The sequence below is a fragment of the Musa acuminata genome, chromosome BXJ3-8 (genome assembly GCF_036884655.1).
Source record: "Musa acuminata AAA Group cultivar baxijiao chromosome BXJ3-8, Cavendish_Baxijiao_AAA, whole genome shotgun sequence".
Taxonomy (NCBI): Eukaryota; Viridiplantae; Streptophyta; class Magnoliopsida; order Zingiberales; family Musaceae; genus Musa; species Musa acuminata.
The window spans coordinates 1,597,895-1,618,231 of NC_088356.1; the positions used below are offsets into that span (position 1 = coordinate 1,597,895).

Consider the following 20,337-nt stretch of genomic DNA (forward strand, 5'->3'; position numbering starts at 1 on the left):
AAAATTGACCTTGATTAATGACCAGATTCAAAAATTTTAGTTAAGAGATTATAAATAAGGGCACTAGGATGAAAATTAAAAATTCTTTTAGGGCTATTAATTTTAAATGTGAAAACCAAATAAGTGTAAACCCTAACTTTTAGAAATATTGATAATCTTATGGAAATCAATGAATAAGTCATTCTATATTTTCTGATACCACCCCACAAATTCCAACAAGATGACATTAACATATGAGACTAGAAGCTGAGAATTATTATGGATTATGTAAATAGTATTTTTTTCCCTCCTCAGATTAATCAATTTATCAAAAAAAAAATTATTTTCTTGTCAGCCTCATTGGGCCATTGAGTCTTAGCCCTGTCTTTGTAGAGGAATAAGTCTATTGTTGAGGCAGTAGAGAGTCTTACTATGGTGCTAAAATAAGGGGGCAAAGTTTTATGTATTTTTCATAGAATTGATATCCCTAATAGTATTATTCAAACTAACTTTATGCTTACAAAAACATACTCATCCCCATGTTTGAAAGAGCATAGAGGAGGTGTTCATGGGATTGGTAAAGTCTTTAAAGATTAAGATTAATCAACAAGGAGATATGATCCAAAGAAATCTTGGGAAGATTTTGAATCGAGGCATAACGAAAGTAAAAACATAAACAATTATTCATTAGGACCCATCCAATCTACAACTGTATAAATCTAAATCAATCAAACTAGAATAAAATAAGAAATTATAAAAATCTTGAATAGATATATTTAGCAAAAATAATCAACCCATAATAAAAAAAAATAATATGACATTAGTAACATTCAAATCTTCGGGAACAAAATCTAAATTGATACAAGCCAAATTCCAAGATCGATTATGGATATAAGCATTAGTGCTAATATAAATAATAGTTTTCTTTTAAAAATATATTTACCCAATAATTAGAGAAATTTTAAGATATTTTCTCAATTATTTGTTTACTATTATACTATATATATAATATAATATAATTATAATTAGAGTACAATCGGATCCAAATCATTTTTTGTTCTTTCTCAACGTTTGATTAGATCAAATAAAATTTACGTCTTGTTAAATTTGAATTAGATTATCTAAACAAATAGTTGAGTTTGAATTTAAATTTTCACAAAATTCATTTGTACCGATATGATTGATATTTTTGGTCACTCGACGACACATGGGTGGATGACATGATTGTCCTTCTAACATAAACAAAAGTCGGAAGGAATAATTTCCTTTGAATATTCTCAATTCATAGAGTATTCCTTAGTCACTCACTAAGTGAGAATTTTGAAGGATTAGATTTGGATCCAAAATATTTTCGAAATTCCACACCTTGAAATCTTATTTAGTACTTCGACTTTAAAGAGTTGAAATTAAACGAACATTCATCTTGAAATTCTTATCAAAAGTTTAATTCTTAATATATTATTAATTTTAAAAAACAAATAAAATCGGATAGATCGGTAATCAATTTCAATAATAAAGATAAGTGTCGATCTAGTTTTGCTCAAATACATCCGAACAAGAAATGAGACTACTAAGATGCAATAGCTGTGGGCATCTCATCTTTTTTTTAGGTCGAGGGGCAACTAAAAGAGGATTCCCTCCTCTTTAATAATGATAGGGCAAATGGACCAAGGAATATAAATGTGACTCGATCCATCTTCATCTCCCTTTCTCTTTGCTTATCCCATAGACCTCGTACCTACTTTGATTTGGTAGTGGTTGGATGTCCTAATTCCATACCATAAATGCCATTCATCTCTCTTTCTTCCGCTTAAGGGTGTGGAGAGTACCATATTAATTTCCATACATATTAATTTCGATATTGGTGTTCAAATTAAAATCGAATCTGAATTGAATAAAATTGGTTCGATTTTGAAGATTATTCTAATCGGAGAGTACCATTAATTGATTTCATTATTCGATTTAAATTGAACCGAATTGATTTTAATCTAACAGATATCAATCCAATCGAATTCATTGTCAAACAGTTCAAACTAGTTAATCAATCATAAGCAAAGTACTTATATAAATTGATTTCATTATTATATAAATGACGTGGGCTCAATTTATAAATGCTCATTAATTGGTTTCATTGTTATATAGCTAATGTGGGCTCAATTTCATAATTATTATGATGTGATATTAAATTAAATTAAATCGATATATTTAAATTACTTAAAATTATAAATCGATCGGTTTGATTAAGTAGATTCCAATCGGTTCCGATTTGAACTCTCTTATTTTAACCAAATTAAACAAAAAAAAAATTGATTCAATTTGATTCTTAATAATTGGGTTCGAATTAGTTTTAACGTCTATCTTTCTTTCGAGTCTTATAATCATATTGATTAATTAAAAGCTTACTATTTACAATATTTTTTAGTATTAATAATTCTTTTTTATTATTGATTATTTTTTTAAAAAATAATAAAATAATATTTTTATTATGTTGCCATCACTTTTTACCACATTACTAATCATCATCTTAAACTAATCCACGTGTTTCTTTTTTTTTATTGTATTTTAGCACGTGTCGTCCTCCATGAGGCGGCACATACTAATCTCTATCCGCCCCCTTCCCTCCGATTCCATCAGACGGCGGGGATGAATCCATCCACCCCAAAAGGAGGTCAAGACCTTTGAAACCAAAACCGGGGCTACCGGCTTCTCCCGGTCACCCAACCTCACCTTCCACCCCACGCCTGCCTCTCTATATATCATCGCCGAAGTAACTCTCGCTTATGTCTTCTGCTCCTCCGCCTCCGCTTCCTTCGTCCCTCTGCTATCCGTCGAAAGAGCAGAAGGCTTTCGATCCCTTTGTCCTTCAACTCCCCATCGGACCCGATCTCGGGTGCTCCGTCTCCATTCTCGAAGCTCTGATCATTGGGCTAAGAAAGATCTGGGGATTGGAGGGCGGAACGAACGACGACGAGGGTGGAAGGTCGACGCGATCGGAGGTTGGAGTCTCTTCCATTGGATGCCTTGGCGGATCCCATGCCGTCGATTTGATCGTCGAAGTCCGAAGTAGATGTTCCGTAAGAACGACTCGGCCTTGTCCTGCTTCTATCTCTTCTTGCTCTGGTTCTTCTTCCTAAAATAGCGAGGAAGGATCCGAACCCTAAGCTGCGACGAGTGCTTTGCGATGGGGAAGAGGTCGAACCGGATCGAGGACGAGTTTCTTGGAGGAGCGATGTTGGACCTCAACTTGGCGTCTTCCAGCGAGCGCTCTGGCCCCGGGCAGGTGGATGATTCCAGGAGTTCCAATTCGTCCGGCCTCAACGCCGAGGCGATGGTCGATGTGATCGACGATTACTGCTCCACCCAGCCTGCCGCTGCCTTCGAATTCAGTATCTTGAAGAGCTGTACGTCGGGTGAAGGCGGGAATGAAGTCGAAGAGGAGAACGAGGACGATCGGCGACAACCTGGTCTAGTCACGAGGCAGCTGTTTCCACCACCGCCGGTGGTTCCGCATGTTTCTCAACTGCCCATGGTTGCTTCTTCCTCGTCGTCGACCAGGCCGCATTGGTTGGATTTTACGTTCTCGCATGCCGAGGCACCAACGGAGTTGAGAGTTATCCATAAGCAGCAGCAGCAGCAGCAACAACAACCGCAACCGCAACCGCAACAGCAGGTGAAGAGGAGTCGAAGGGGGCCACGGTCTCGGAGCTCTCAGTATCGAGGCGTTACCTTCTACCGCAGGACAGGGAGATGGGAATCTCACATCTGGTTAGCAACTTGGCCCTTCGAATCGTAGTCATTTCTCCCCTAAATCGGGTAAATTGACATGAGTTTTGTTTTCTTGGGCAGGGATTGCGGCAAACAAGTTTATTTGGGTGAGCAATTTCTTCTGTTGTCATCATCGATTTATGTGCTTCCATATATATTTTTTATGATTGACTCTTGTTTTACAGGTGGTTTTGACACGGCTGATGCTGCCGCAAGGTGAGATTTGGTTTTCTCGTCTGGTCCTTATCTTCATCTTGTCATGTCTCTACCTATTTAGGCAAGAATATATGGGCAGATGTATTCTATTTTCAGGGCATATGATCGAGCTGCGATTAGATTTCGTGGAGTTGATGCTGACATCAACTTCAATCTCGGCGACTATGAAGAAGATCTGAAAGAGGTTACTATATATCATTCTTGAATAAGTTGCTTGATTATTCTTTAGATGGCTAAATTCTTTCCTTTTTTTCGTTTCTTTTAACCCTTTCCAGATGAAAAATCTACCAAAGGAAGAATTTGTGCATGCTCTTCGTCGCCAAAGCACTGGGTTCTCGAGGGGAAGTTCAAAATATAGGGGAGTGACTCTTCACAAGTGTGGTCGCTGGGAAGCTCGCATGGGGCAAGTCCTTGGCAAGAAGTAAGAAGTTTGTGTTCAAGTCCTTGACTAAGCCTGCTGTGGTCTTTGATTTCAGATCAGAATGAGTTCTTGCCTTTTACATGCTGTTAGTTTGTCAAGTTGATTCTTGATAGATCTTTGATATGTTAGAGTCCTTGTCATTTGACAAAAAAGAAAGATCACATAAAAACCCACCCTTTACCAATGAGAATATCAATGGATGTGCAGGTACATATATCTTGGGTTATTCGACAGCGAAATAGAAGCTGCAAGGTCCTCCTGAGCATGGATTATCTCATTACTAATGATGATTTTCTGATTACTTTTTTTTTTACTTAAACCAGGATTTTGTTTTGACACCATTTTTTCTGTTTGTCCCCTTTTTTGTTTTTCATTAGGGCTTATGACAAAGCAGCTATAAAGTATAATGGAAAGGAGGCTGTTACAAATTTTGATCCAAGTGCCTACGAAGAAGAACTACTTTTGGAGGGTGATAAAGAAGGTGCAATCCACATATTGCAACCTCTTACTAATCTGTTTTATGCAAATCTTTCCCTGAATTAAACTGATGGGAGTTCAATGTTCTGAATTGCTGGCAGGCCATGATATGGATCTGAATTTAAGGATTTCGCAACCTGCTGTCCACAATCAGAGAGGGAATCAAAATCCAACGGGTGTTCAATTTGAAGCTTCTGATGCTGACAAAACAAGTATAACCCATTTGCCATATCCATAAATTTTGGTTTCTCTTTTTCGCAGTCAGAGACTTTTTCTAAGCTTGATTCCACTTTTCTGTGTGGTTCCCATGTAGACATTCTTCTTTATTTCTTTTAGAATTGAAAAAGGAGGACTCAGGCTCTCATATTTAATCACTGATAGGAGCTCTCTATTTTTTTAATTGTATAGTACAGTTCAAAAGTTTTTCCTCTCATCTTCTTCTCCTCTTTTTTCCTTCTGCAACTGATTAGCAATGCTTTAAGTCATATGGTATTTATGCCACATATCTCACCTGTAGAGATTGAGCACCCTCATTTTGGACTGCTGAATCCAACACTTTCTTTCTCATAATTGAGGCACTGTCTCGAAAAATGCTGTGTTAAATTGCAAATTCGGTCGATTGAAGTGAACTTCCATTGTGGTTGGATCACTTAACTAAAATACAGATTAAACTTGAATGGTTGCTTAGTTCTTTGGGCATGACTTATGATTTGAATATGGTTTATGATAAAGTCTCGTTATCGTTTTATGGAATGAGAAATGCTTTTGACACCCACAAAAGAAGGCCAAAAAAGAAATTTAGATTATCCTAACCATCACTCGCATCAATCTCCTATGCAATCGTGAATGGTGCCATCCCCCATTGATCTTTGCCATATTTTGTTTTGTCGAGGTTGTCTTGTTCGTATTCCATTTGTGGATGCCTAATTCACTGCTCTCATTGGTTTTTTTTATTGCTGATGCGGTATCATAATTGTTTGAAAATTTGAAGTTCGGTACAGCTTGGACAGCAACATCTAAATCATTTGAGTTCATGAATAATTAGACAGCTAATCAAATGTTGTATATTGATTGTCAAAAGCCTTTTTTTGTTAATGTGCATGTAATCCAATGCTTTATACGTGCAAATGTAGATGTTTTTCAATTCTTCCATTGTTTGATTTGGAGTTCGATGATAGAGTGCCCTTCTCAAACTCTGATGCCCATTTTGGCTTTTATAACTTGGTAAAATGCTTTCAAGCTCAAATGACTGGCATGCATCATTTATGACAAAGTTGTCTTTTTAGACATAACTTGGTATGGGTGTGCCCCAGAAAGGCGAAAGATTAACAACCATATGATGCAATGAACATCACACAAATATACATTATCGTTGATCTTTCTATGTACAACTTCATTGATGAATTTAACTCTAATGAGATGGTTATGTGACCTTTTAAATGGTAATAGAAATATTTGGTGTCAGTATCATTGCCTTGCCTGTAGCTCTTATGGTTTAAAGCCTGCTTTTGCAGTTCCATTGCCCGAAAGGCTCATCAAGTAAAATTTTGTTCTTTTTTTTTTGGTAGAACAATCATTGTAGCTCCTTTGTACTTTCTACATACAGTTCTAGGCTTTTGGCTTTTCCTAGGAGAAAGCCAGGTAGTGTTAAGAGGTCCATGCGGAAGTCACTACTAGGGTCCCATCTCACCCTCCTAAACTCAGGTTAGGGCTTTAAACCTTTAAGCCTGTTACGTGCTACTGTGAAGGTTAGGTAGTGTCCATCGGAGCCTCTTATATTAATCTGGGATAACTGCAATCTGCTGTATCTATTTATCTCTTGTTACTACATGATTTTTTTTTTTTTTTATGTTCGACATCTTTTCTAGTTGTTCTAACAGTTTCTGGCAACAAATGCAGGACAGGATGAGACAGAAGAGCTCTGAGTAGGTTGGTTCACAAGCTCTCACTGTTTCCGTCTGCAGAATCACCAGGATGCTGCTCTTTATCAACAGCAATGACCACCTTAAACAACCCATGGTCTCCGTTTCTCCCCAGAAGCTGTTTCAGTATCGGTGCAATGTTGCAGACAAAACAACAGTGAACATGCTGTAAACCTATCAACAGGGTAAGGCGGAGGCTCTGCCCAGTTTCAAAGACACATTACTTGACGGTGCTTGTTTCTTAAAAATCCTTGTGGCGAGTTCATTTTCCCTTTTGTCTTATTTTGGACGTGTGAGGAGGAGCAATGTTTTCAGCTCTTCCTCTTTATGGAACCTTCACTGTTTGCTTTAGCTTCAAAATATTCCCTCTTAAACCATCAACTCAGCTTCTTCAACTTGGCAATGTCTATGGGTGACTCTGGTTTCTCGAACTGATCTTAAGGTTGCGTAGACCCGAGACTGCAGGTGGTCAGATTAATATTATTTGTTTGTTGGACGATAAACTTTGACTTATTAGTGTCGACGTTCTTGCTTCTTTTGTTGCTTATTATTATTGTGTAGGTACAACAGCAAAAAGCAACAAGTGCAAGTGGACCTGTACCTGGATATTAAACTACTCCGCTCCCGATCTCACAATTGCCCCTGCCTATCTTTCAACCATTAAAAGGTACGAGATGCTTTTAGGTTGGTACAGTCTCCAGCTTGTGGTAACTCATTTGCTTCCACGTGATTGCCAGGAAAAGGATAAGCCGCAAATTATTAGAGACGTACCGCCGTTCGTCCAAACACCGCCAGAAGACTCTTCCCACATGTGAGTTATTCTTTCCCTTTCTTTAAAGAAAACACATGTGAGTATTTTTCTTTTTATTTTTCGGAAAGCAAACCCTTTTTTATACGATTGAATTGGCGTTTACGATCGTCTGCTTTTCCCTACATATCTGTATTATAAGTTTCAAGAATATTTCCTTGTCTTTTGGTGTCAAGAAATATTTCTTAGTTGTGTCCTGTCCTGTCCCAAAAGAAGTCTGCGGAACTAATTAATCCTTCTTGATCGCGAAGAAGCACGTCACTGCTTACGTATGCTTGTTCTCAATTGCTCGTACTTTTTCTTCTCTCGTGTTTGTATGAATCTGTCACTTTAATATTATATTATATTCAAATCCATGTCCTGGCGTTACGTTTTGGCTTCTTCTTCAAGATTTGTTTATGGCCATAGCGTTGTCGGCAATAAGAATATTATGCCTTTCTTCGTCTCTTCCTGCCAAATATTCAAATATGAATATTATTCTTCTGAGTCTTAATTCTGACATCGGCTACCGGCAGTCTAATGTTTGTTTGTTGTTAATTTCCAGAAGCCAAAGTTAATTTGACATCTGCCTTCTCGGGCTTCGTCTTCGTTCTTCCCGGAGGCTCAAAGCCCACAAGTGTTACATCCAGCATCACTTGGAGATTTTGTTAATTTCCATTAGATTTTGTTCTCCAAGAATCCAACACAACTTGTGCAAGGTTTCTTTCATGGAGTTGCAGGTTTTCCATTCGGCCTTACATCAGTAGTCTTCAGGGGCGTCATCCCTGAATTCAGATACAGCAAGATCCTAACAAGTTACTGTGAAGATAAGAAGATACTGCATCACCAATATGGTTTGGTCTCCGATCCAACTTAGAATACTCCCACGGCAGAATGCAAGGCGATGTAGTTGCCATTACTGTGGGCTAAAATACTGTTGTTATACCATGCAATGGTGAGCATAAGAAGATTCCTAGGCCATTGTCCTCGGGAATCTTCGCTGAATCTGATCCCTAGACCACCTTCTGCACTGTCTTCCAGCTTTCCAATCGAAAGCTATGTCCTCCCCCATTATCTGCATTGCTTTTAAGAAGGCCAAGCAAAATCATTCAAAAGCAAGCACTGGGGAAGAAAGATCTCAACTTTTTTTTCCTCCCGCGTGCACCGACCACAACCAGGAGAGACAAAAAAAACCAGATGGATCAGATGCCAGATCGAATGGAAGAAGGTAACGAAGGCAGGCCACACGAGGAGAAAGAAGAAGATGCAAAGATCCGAGCACTGCCTCTTGGGCCACAACAAGGAAAGCATAGATAAAGTAGGAGAACCTCACTCGAGGGAAGACGATGGAATCAGTGATCTCTGTTGCCACGTCCCGCTTTTAACTTGAGAGCATCTCTTCCGCATTTATGTTCCTTCATCCGTTCCAGTTGCAATGCAGATTTCAGTCTTTGTCGCTTGCTATGGGGAGATGGACGCAGCATCAACTCCTATGGAACTGACGTGGGCTTGAATTGAAGTCTTCAACCTTTGTCGACCTCAGCCCTTCATGTTCGACATGGTCATATCCCTCATAGTAGGCAAAGAAAGAAGACGGCCAAGTAAAAAACACTTTATTCATCCTTCAACTTTTCCCCCTCTCATAGGTTCTATATCGCACTTAATCACGCTCTAATCCAATTTTATTCAGACTTTCAAATTAATTTTACTTAAATATAAAGTTCACTTAATGTATGAAGTTATTAGGATAAATAAAAAAAAAAATCATTCTTAAAATATTAGGTATAACTTTGATAAATAACTAAGAAAATATTTAAGATGACGTGAATATATACTAATGAGATAAATACACATGATAGTTAGAAGATAAAATATATTTAAAAAACCTATAAATTACAAAGGATATGACTTTTCACATAGCTCAATAATGATAAAAGATATATGCAGCCTATATTCATAATAGTTAGAATATATATATATATATATGTTTTATTATTCTGACTATTATGATAGCAATGTTGTTGCCTGCAAACAAAAAGTATAAATGCTATTGGAGCTTCCTGGCTTTAATTTATGAAATAATGGGGCGTTTCTGCAAAACTTCCGGAGATCCGTTTCCTCCGTCTAGGACTAGTAAACACCGTTACTTCGACGTTATGATTTTTATTCTTCCGCTACTGGTCCCCTCAGTCCCCCAAGACCCATACCGCCCTCCCATCGCTCTCTCTTTTCCGAACGAGGCAGCCAAAGCCGTCGCGGTAAGCTGACTCGGCAACTTCCCGCACCGTCACACGTGGCCGATACACGATCGGAACGGATGCGCACGGCGCGCGTCAGCTCGCGGCTTTTGATCTCGTCCACGTGTGACGCCACGACGGGTTCATTCATCATCCGACGTGGAATCCATGGCCTGTTGCCCACCTCCACTTGTTCCACGTCATCTCCGTGGAGGCCCTAATCTCTCTCTCTCTCTGCCTCTCTACCTCGACGCTTCCGGCTCGGATGTCATCGTCTACCCCCACTCGGACTTTAATTGCGCTCTGAAGCACTCGGCCATGGCGCTTCCCCCTCGACCGTGACTTGAGATTTAGATTCCCCAAGAGGACGAGCCAAATCCATTCCTTCCCCAAAACGTATCTGTTTTGGGATTTCTGGAGGTGCTGGTTAGATTTTCGGGAATGGGTTCCTGAGCCTTTCTGTGGGATTCTCCATTCTGATCGAGGGTTGACGTACTCGAAATCTGATACGTTTTCTTTGTTCTTGTCGGCGTTGGTTGAAGCTGATGTGAATTCCTCTCGATTTGGATTCTTTGCTCATGAAAGGTCTTGTTCCGTCGGGATCTTTGTTCCTTGTGGTTCTCGATTAGTTATTTGGGTTTTTTTTTGTCGGTATTTCTGTTGATTCGTTATCTAGAGCCGTGAATCGTTGGACCGATTCTTTTTTAATGCACGCCTTGATTCGTTTCTTCAATAATTGTATTTATTTGCAGGTAAATATACTGTTTTACTTGGAATATTTGTTCTATCATTTGCCGATTTGGGGATGACTTTGATCTGTAGGGCTTCGAGTTCCGTTCTTTGGTTCTCACGCACAAAATATTTTCTTGTGGTTTCTGATGTAGGTATTGTTTAGCTGAGTTTGCATATGTGCACATTCCATTGTTGGACAATCGTGGGGATACGACTGGTTCAGCCTAGTGCTATTCTCGATCGTGAGTCTGGTTGATGGCAGGTTCGCATCGTAGGAGCCACGATGGGGTTGGAACCAAGGGGCAGGCGACCAGTAACCATCAGGATCAGAACGGGCACAGGGAAGTCAGGGATGCCACGGCTGGGGAAGGTCAAGGACTCTCGGAAGAAGATGAGTCCAAGATCAATGTCGTGGTCGGAGATCTGAACAATAACCAGATAGCGGATGTCGCACAGCCTTCACAACAGCGTGGTGATCCCCAGAAGCAGCAGCAACAGCCGCTGGGGCCAATCGTCCGCTGGGAGAGGTTTCTTCCCATCAGAACACTCAAGGTTTTGCTTGTGGAGAATGACGACTCCACCCGTCAAGTTGTCAGTGCATTGCTCCGCAACTGCAGTTATGAAGGTAATCATTCCATATTCAATTGGTGTTACATCAACGAATTGTCTTGCTTCTACCACAGTAGATGAACAATCTACTTCAACCAAAAGAAGTAGATGAACAATCTCCGCAAGTCAACCCTTTCCTACTCGAGTCTCTCCTCACACTCAAATACTAAATCGACTTCTGATACTAAATGTCACGACCCAAGTTTGATGGGCTAATTGGTCCATCAATTTTGTTTGACCTAAATCACTGATCAAAATACTTAAGCTGAAATTGATAATAGTACATTTATCATACCCTTATAAGTCAATCTTAGTTTTGCCCACTTCCGATGTGTGGGACTAATCGGTGTGTTATACTTGTGGCCTTACCGCACCTTACTTGTAATATTTTGTCAACGTGCATCTACTTTCCGTTTTGTTGTTTATTTTTCTCTTTTTGTTATGTCATTTTGCCTTGCTTGCTTATGAATCATTTTTCCCTAGTGGGATTGATCATTAAAGTCTAGAATAATGAAAATTATTATTTTTATCACAGTGATCTTAGACAAAAGATTAAATCCATTTAATGTTCAAGCCTATGATGGACTTTTTATCATAATAGTAAAGAAGGCCTGCATTGGTGGGAGTGTTGAGTTGTGGGCTTCCTTTTTGGTAGAGTTGGACATTAATCTTGATTTTGGCTCTTTTCTGTTCATCTCATGCATATTTCACCAAACAATATAAATTCACCCTGATATGGATCGTTATCTAATGCTTGTCAACCTTTGGTTTAAACTATTGTCTTGCATTAAGTTCCACACAAGTCCATTATTTCATCTTGCTTTCACTTGAGAGGGGATGTTAGAGCTCATATGTTGTGTTATACCTCTTTTAGGAATATTGGTTATCCGGCACCCACTAGAAACTTCTGGACTGGTTGTGGGCCAGGTCAACATACATCCAATGTGGATCCCATTTAACTGATATTTCTTATGGAGATTTCTACTTGGAACCCCTTTTTACTATTTACAACTTCATCTTAAGAACTTTTAATATTCCTAAAATATCCCCTGCAAATAGATGTAATTACCCTCTTTTTCCTCCTCTTTCTCCTCCTCTTTTTCTTCCTCCTCTTCTTTTGCTCCTTTGTCATTATCGCCCTCATTGTCTCTCCCTTCCAATGTTGCTGCTGCTGCCCCTACTCCCGAAATGGCCTCAGGAAGCATCTCCTCCTCTTCTCCTTACCCGGCCTGACGTCGCTGGCGAGCGGCCAGCGGCGTTAAGCAGTGTGGTAACAAAAGGGTAACATTGGTAATCGAGAGGTTGCAAATAGTAAAACTCTCTCTTTTTAAGGGGTTTCCAATAGCAAAAAGGGGATTGCAAATAGCAAGCTTCTTTTTTATAACTGATGTAAGCCATATGCTTGTCTTTTTTGCCATTTACGTATATAGGATGTTATAATTAGCAAGGTTCGTCGTACCGTACCGTATCGATGTTTTGATCCGGGCTCGGTATGGTACGGTACCGGTGTACCGGGCGGTACATCAGGGTGTACCGAACAATTTTAAATTTTTTCATACTGTAGCAATGCTACAGTATAGTACTGTAGCACTGTAATGGTACCGGATGGTTCACGTACCGGTAATATATCGGACCGGTACGCACCGCCCGGTATGGGCGGTACGCTTCGGTATGGCAGACCTTGATAATTAGAGCACTACTAGGAATGGTGGTGTATTTAGATTCTGGTCTAACCCTTCTTTTCCGCAGTATCCAGCTGGTTTATTCTCATTTATTCCAATCTGCGTCTTAAATCAGTTTGTTAAATTTGCGTGGTTATAATGATGACTCCAATTATGGTCTTAAAATGACATTCCTAAATTCAATTTTGCCCTTTTTTGGTGGACCAGTGAAACCTGGACCTTGCCTGAGTCCCCATGAGATTTCAAAAGCAACCTGGACTCAGAATTGACCTTGGCATAAACTGCAGGGACTGAGGTCCAAAATTCTATATGCTCCATGCAAGGGTGGCTGGTAGTGGTACATGTGCCTGACTTGATGGTCTTGCAATAGAATTTATAGGGTTAAGTGCTCTCTGTGTTTGCATGTAGAAATGACAAATAGTACTATATTAAATGGCAATATACTCCTGAAAAGTTTCCTATCAAATCTTTATAATCAGTCTGGCATTCCTGCTTATAATATTCTCATAAGATATACATATAATTTGGATTATCAAATGCTCTTACTTAATTCAACACCCATTCAGTTACAACTACAATTAATGTTTGAAAAATCATATGATGGCTTCAATATTATCAGGGATCACTCTATTTAATAATAAGAAATCTCCTGGTTTGATCAGTTTGATGGGCTTGGGACATTTCTTGACCTAAAGCTTCTTCTTTTTTTTAACAGTTACTGCTGTTGCAAATGGTCTACAAGCATGGAAAATATTACAGGATTTAACTAATCATATCGACCTTGTCATAACTGAGGTTACCATGCCCGGTTTAACAGGCATTGGTCTTCTGAGCAAGATCATGAGCCATAAAACTTGCAAGACTATTCCTGTGATCAGTGAGTATTATTCTTGTATCATGTTATTAAAATAACATCTTTTGAATGTGTTCATAAATTATTCATGCTTCATACTTTTAACTGCTTCACTTTATGAGCTTTGTGTGCAGTGATGTCATCAAATGATTCCATGAATACAGTCTTTAAATGTCTGTCAGAAGGTGCAGTTGACTTTTTACTGAAACCTATCCGGAAGAATGAGCTTAAAAATCTTTGGCAGCATGTATGGAGGAGATGCCACAGTGTAAGCTACTATGTTTACCGATAATTTCAATATGGCATAGGTCAAGATGAGTCATCATATATATTATCATCATCAGTATCTTCAATCTATAATGGATCAAGAAGGCCTTTGGTAGTGGTTCACTCACATGTGGACTTTTGTTCTCTCTCCTTTGTTGCTTGTATAAGCTAATCCTTCTCCTGTGTTTGCTATCTAGTTACACCAACTTTGCTTTATTGCAGTCCAGCGGTAGTGGAAGTGAAAGTGGCATCCAAACCCAGAAATCAGTTGAGTCAAAGAGTTCTGATGACTCTAACAATAGCACTGGAAGCAATGATGATGAGAATGCTAGTGTAGGGTTGAATGCAAGAGATGGCAGTGATAATGGAAGTGGAACTCAGGTGAACCTTTCACCTAAGATTTTTCACTTATTTTCTTATTTTTTAATTAGGAAAGCATAAAATATAATATTTGTATCATGGTTCGCATCACCGATCCATACCAGAATACCGACCAGTTGTTGGTATGATATGTATCAAGTTGTATCGAGCGTACTGACATATGGTACACTAGGATGTACCAATGTACCGCCCATACTAGTCATCTATTAGACCAGTACGTACAACCCATATTGAGCGGTATGCTTCGATATGTAAAACCTTTATTTGTATGATTACTAATAAATGTTTAATGCATCCAAATTGTCTTATGCTGCAGCTTCAATTTTATTAGGAACAATACACTTTCTTTTTTGAATGTGGCTTTTTTTGTTGATATCCGAAGTTCTGAACATACACATGGTTCTAGTGCTACTATTAACTTTGTGGGTAACAACTGGAAGTTCAAGAACCTAGAAATGCTATACTGCTGTATTTTCATCTCTATTTGTCCAACCTGCCTGTTCCTTAAGTTCAGTGACATTATTTGGTTCATTAATTTTCTTCATTCAAAGCAAAGAACCCACCTTAATCATAATTTGCAAGCATCAGAATTGTTATCTTGTAAACAAGTTATGAATGGAAGATTTCATTATCTTGTTGTTTTCACTTCTGAAATGAGCAATGGTGCATTCGTAATATGATCCATTGACATCTTAACTTGCTCATACATAGCATAACAATCAGGTTTCACTTGGTGACAAGCCTTTCTGAAGTACTCAAACAATTGATACTACAGATTAGATCTATCTTTTCAGATTGTTAGGTCCAGTGGCATTATGCTGAAAGTACAAAAAGAATACAGCAGTCTGTATCGGATAGAGCAATCTGTTGGAGGATCATTGACTGGATCTACCAACGAATATTAGGATTTTCTTTGGTGTGTTTATTTATTTATTTTTGGGTGTGGGACAAAAACAAGTCTCTTTGAGTATCAGAGATCGCCCTTTTATCTAATCCATGGCTGTACCATCAGCATGCATAATCAGTAATTTATTCATTTCCGTTTGTCCACCCTTTTAATATAGCCTTTTATTCTAGTATCATCGGAGTGTGATGATCACAAAGATCAGAATCTTCCTAAATCGTTTATGATATTTATCTAGCTTAGAGAAATCATTGCTCATATAGGTACCTAATATGTAGTGTATGTGGGCCATACCATTGTTTTTCCTGCTTCTCTTATAGGATATTCTTAAGAAAAACCAAGAAGAAAAGGCGATCAAGCTAGTAGACTAGCTCAAAAGGTAAAGAAGTGTTGTTTTCTAAATAAATAGAACTTCCTGGTATGTTTTCTCACATTGAAGACCTTGATGTGTCTCATTCCATCTAAAGTTGGATTAATCATTAATTAAAAATTTTCATATATACCCCTGCAAAACACCAGAAGTATCAAATTAATCCCTCCAAACTTCAAAATGTCAAACATATCCCATAAAATTTGTAGTTTATCAAATACATCCCTCCCATCAGCTACCTTTAGTGAGTGTTGCTCGAACATTAGCTAAATGCAGGTGAGGGATGAATCAAATATGGGATAACCCTTGTACCTCCAACTTAGCAAGCAACCTCTTTTTTCTTCTTACCCCTTCCAAACTTGATCCTGACCAAGTCTTTCCCAGATGCAAATTCTCCTTAAACTTGATTGCAATGACAAAAGGTTATCGAAGCTTCATATCAAGCACATTGTGATGAGAAAATGAGTGGCAGAGATGAATGATTTTATGGAGTGAAGCCGAGAGGTGCTTGCCGTTCATAAAAAGTGGACCAGACTATATGAGACATTTATTTAAGTCAGGCCATTAAGGAATTAAGAAATCAGAAATGATCATTTCACCAGTTGTAGGATCATACTTGAGCCCCATAAAAGTCAAAGCAAGCATTAGGCTAGCAGTCAATGATCAGATGAACATATTAGATAAAATTTTCACTTTTGAAGGGATAGTATGTTATTTTGAAGTCCGGATGGATTAATAAGACATTTGACTGTTTTGAAGGGATATTTGTGAAAAAAAATCATCATTAATTGGCAGAACTTTTTGAATGAACAAGTGTCGTCGCCTTTCTTTTGCAACTTCCCAACATTACTTTCAGAAATAAAGGCTTCCATACAGAACAAATGCTTGACAAGATTCTAACTTTGACATGCAGAGCTCCTGGACAAAGTTTGCTGCAGAAGTTGACAGCCCCCAACCTATGTGTCCTTCATATCGGTTAGCAGATCCACCTGACAGTACTTGTGCACAGGTCATTCTCCCAACAACTGAAACCTTCTGCAAAGATCAGGTTCCTACATCTGCCAATAGTGACAACCAGGGTAAAAAGGAACTTCCTGGTAGGCTAATGTTTCTTCAAAGATAACTAGATTCTTGCACTGTTTCCAGTGTTTTTGTTAACCCTGTTCTGTTCCTTAGATGATTGCATGATCAAAGACTTGGAAATTCGAGTACACAGGACCCTAGAAATGCAATATGAAACTCATCAAATTGAGCAGGACTGTATCAAGCTAACAAACACAAAAGCGGGTAACTTGTCTGAAACGGACCCCAAGATTAAGGGATGTTTAGGCGCTCTTTGCAACAATGTGTTGGATGAGCCAAGTTCTAATCCGATTGGTGTGACTGCCAATAGCTCAGATACTCGAGTGCTGACCACGGTTATTCAGGCTCCTAGTGGCTTCTCAAAGTTCTCAGAAGGCCAAGACAAGATTAATTACACCTCTGTGGATCTACCATCCCTTGAGCTGAGTTTGAAGAGACTGAGATCGATTGGTGAGAGCAGAACTGCCACTCAAGTTGACCGCAATGTTCTAAGACATTCAGATATGTCTGCATTCTCAAGGTGCAAGAAACAGATATTAATTATTTTTTAATTTTTATTCCTTTTATAAATAAAATATTCTAACTGCTCTAACTGTTCAAGATATCACACATCTTCTGCTTCTAATCAAGCTCCTACTGGATGTGGACAAAGCTGCTCTCCACTTGATAACAGCTCAGAAGCAATTAAGACAGAGTCCACATGCAATGTAATCTCTACTTCAAATGCGGCTCCCTTGAAACAAGGTTCCAATGGCAGTAGTGATAACAATGATATGGGATCCACTACCAAGAATGTCTTCACAAAGCCCTCAGCTTTTCATCCGGTGCAGTTTCGAGCCTCAGAAAGTCAGGAGCCTGCACAACAGAATGTGGAAAATGTGACAATAGCTTCAGCCACAGGTCAATCAAGGGAGATTCAGCATCAAGCTCAGGCTCAACATCATCATCACCACCACTATCATCATCACCACCACCATATTCACAATGTGCAGCAGCACAAACCACAGCCACCAAAAACTCACAATGATTTGCCACTGAATAACAGGGCAGGATCTGCACAACAGTGTGGGACTTCCAATAGGCTGCTTGAGGGTGATGCTGCAAATTATAGCATAAATGGAAGCAATTCAGGCAGTAATCACAGTAGCAATGGGCACAATGGAAGTCATACGGTTATCCAAACTGGAGGATTGAATATAGAGAGTGCTAATGGTATTGCAAACCAAAGTGGACCTGGAAGTGGGAGTGGCAGTGGTAGTTTAATAGATGAGAATCGGTTAGCTCAACGAGAGGCTGCCTTGAAGAAGTTTCGACAGAAACGGAAAGAAAGGAATTTCGGAAAGAAGGTAACTTGCTTTGTTTGGTATTACTAAATTTTCTTTCGAGGGCATATTGTGATCCTTGAACATGAACTGTATGCATCCCAATAAGAAAGAGCAGTTCAGTGTGCTAAATTTACGTTTATGTTATCATATTTAAATTTGTCAGCCAGCCTTTGACTAACAGAACCAGAAAATAAAATAAACATAAAAGCAACAGTGAAGCAAATAAAAAAATGACGAGCAAGCAAAAAAAGTGAAATTCAGAATTCTGTTTAAATTTTTTCTTTGAGGATCATAACAAGGGACCTCACTGGTTCTTTTCTAGTTTGATCATGGGGAATATAGGATTTAATTAAAGGAACTGACCAAGACATATGTTGCTTACAAAATTGTATGTGTAGTTTACAATACTTGTTGGATCGGTATGTACTGACTGCTATTTACCTTATTTACTGGTTTGATCAAGTACCAAAAGCAGACCATACAGCTTGATCTACATTGTATATCACATATTATATTATTAATTTATTTAGTGAACAAGAATTCGGTATTTTTGTAGCATACATGTCAATGGATTATTAGAACGGCTATGGTACTAGTATTTAAGACCTTTGTTATAAGTACATGTGGGGGCCTCATCTAGTGTCATGTCTTTGTGTTTTTTGGTTATTTATGAAGTTGGGTAAATATAATTATATGCTTCCTATTCTGAAATTCAACTATGCTGCCTCTTTTGATGCAAATGAAATCTGTTGGTAAATATATGGTTACAACTTACAACAACAGAAGTAACCATCTGGAGTCTTTAAAAACGGTAGACTAACATAAAAGGGAAACGTAGTACTCAGAGAAGAACATGGGATTTAAACAGTTGCTTTGGTGATTCTAATTTTCTAAGGATAGCAGGCTGAATCTCAACTGTCATTGAAAATATTATTGTTTTCTTACTTTAATCACAATGTATACAGGAATTGGCATTAGATTATGCATATTGTTTTCCGGACCTTCTATTTTTCGTCTTCCTTCAAGTGACTACTATTTGTTTTCTCCTGTGTGTGTTAAGGAGTGACAAACTTGCAAAAATGTTTACTTAAGTAGGATAAGCTTTATAAAGGAGAGCCTCAATAACATGTACCAAATATTTCTGATTGCTGTGGCGCCTGCTTGCTTTTCAGCATCATAATCGGTCATTGATTTAATCTTCAAGCAATGTTTTGCCATAATTTTTCTATTTAAGTGTGCCTTATAGAAATTACAGTTGAAAGTGGAATTTTGTTGGTTTTGGTTACTAGGTCCGCTACCAAAGCAGGAAGAGACTCGCAGAGCAGCGGCCACGTGTTCGTGGACAATTTGTTCGGCAATCTGTGCAAGAACAAAGTAGCCAAGATGCAGATAGATAACCACCATGCTTGTGGTTGTCGGGGCTACGTAAGTATTAGAAAGTAGGCATTTGAAATTGCTTGATGAAGAACAATTGATTGATGGATAGTTTCCAGTTAAATGATGTGAGAACACTAGATAGAAATGACTTTATGTATTGTACCAGTAACAATCACATGTGTGTATGTTTCTTTTTTTGCCTCTTTGTAAACCCTGGAGAGGTATCAATCAGCTATACTAAGTAACTGCATTCCTAAATCGCTAGAATTTGTAGTTTCATGCTGTCAAAACTTTTGCTATATCATGGACTCTTTACTCTGGGAACTAATAAGCTTACTTGTCTAGTATGACAAGCATACTATTCCTTGGTTGAACTAAATATGCTGGCTTCCACTATGGATTTAGCAAGCTCATTCAGCATATGAGATCATCAATATTGACCAGTTTGGATAGATCATGGATGTGAAGTTGCCACACTAGTCATAACCCAAGACATGCATTGATGAGTTCAATAATTTTGATCAATAATTTAGTCTCAACAAAGTTGATTACAACTGTTGCAATGTTAAAGACTGCTGGAAGTGTTGCAATGTAAAAGGAACTGCCATTGGATTCATAGTTTTGGCCAGGAATCCTATGGATGTATCCGGAAGTCAACTTGCATTGGTGTTTTCTCTTTTATCACTCGCAATATAGAGCGAAGCTGCAAATTTTTGAAAAGATTAATGGCCCGAGTCCTTAGGTCTCTCTCTCTCTTATGAGTTGATAATATGAGCACACTATTCACCAAACATTTCTATTATTATAATTTTTTTATTTTGAAAACAAAAAATGGAGAAGATGTTGTTGTTGTTGTTATTGGATAGCAAGTGAAGAAGACAGGAAATGTTTTGATGCCAATCATACATTTATTGTTGTTGTTATTGGATAGCAAGTGAACAAGGCAGGAA

The 20,337-nt window shown here is 38.5% G+C and overlaps 2 protein-coding genes across 7 annotated transcripts; both read left to right on the plus strand.

Moving 5' to 3' along the window:
* Nucleotides 1-2,755: 2,755 nt before the first annotated feature.
* Nucleotides 2,756-8,636, plus strand: LOC103994064 (APETALA2-like protein 1). Of its 3 annotated transcripts, XR_010498878.1 has the most exons (12): nt 2,756-3,744; nt 3,826-3,851; nt 3,930-3,960; nt 4,057-4,144; nt 4,236-4,381; nt 4,589-4,633; nt 4,759-4,862; nt 4,960-5,070; nt 6,758-6,965; nt 7,342-7,447; nt 7,518-7,591; nt 8,133-8,636. XR_010498878.1 is itself a non-coding variant. In XM_065164548.1 (9 exons), exons 1-9 carry the CDS (start codon nt 3,161-3,163, stop codon nt 6,781-6,783), a joined length of 1,161 nt encoding a protein of 386 aa, XP_065020620.1. In that variant the 5' UTR covers nt 2,756-3,160; the 3' UTR covers nt 6,784-7,211. The 3 variants fall into 3 exon arrangements, 2 of the variants coding, with proteins under 2 accessions (XP_065020620.1, XP_065020621.1); XM_065164548.1 differs by lacking the exons at nt 7,342-7,447; nt 7,518-7,591; nt 8,133-8,636 and having other exon boundaries at nt 6,758-7,211; XM_065164549.1 differs by lacking the exons at nt 4,589-4,633; nt 7,342-7,447; nt 7,518-7,591; nt 8,133-8,636 and having other exon boundaries at nt 6,758-7,211.
* Nucleotides 8,637-10,055: 1,419 nt separating this feature from the next.
* Nucleotides 10,056-19,645, plus strand: LOC103994063 (two-component response regulator-like PRR73). Of its 4 annotated transcripts, none has more exons than XM_009414334.3 (9): nt 10,056-10,296; nt 10,689-11,161; nt 13,543-13,704; nt 13,815-13,948; nt 14,170-14,328; nt 16,516-16,699; nt 16,779-17,205; nt 17,287-18,031; nt 19,300-19,645. In XM_009414334.3, the coding sequence occupies exons 2-9, from the start codon at nt 10,792-10,794 to the stop codon at nt 19,405-19,407; spliced, it is 2,289 nt and encodes a 762-aa protein (XP_009412609.2). In that variant the 5' UTR covers nt 10,056-10,296; nt 10,689-10,791; the 3' UTR covers nt 19,408-19,645. The 4 variants fall into 4 exon arrangements, with proteins under 4 accessions (XP_009412609.2, XP_009412610.2, XP_009412611.2 ...); XM_009414335.3 differs by having other exon boundaries at nt 10,057-10,224; XM_009414336.3 differs by having other exon boundaries at nt 10,252-10,389.
* The last annotated feature ends 692 nt before the right edge of the window (nt 19,646-20,337 follow it).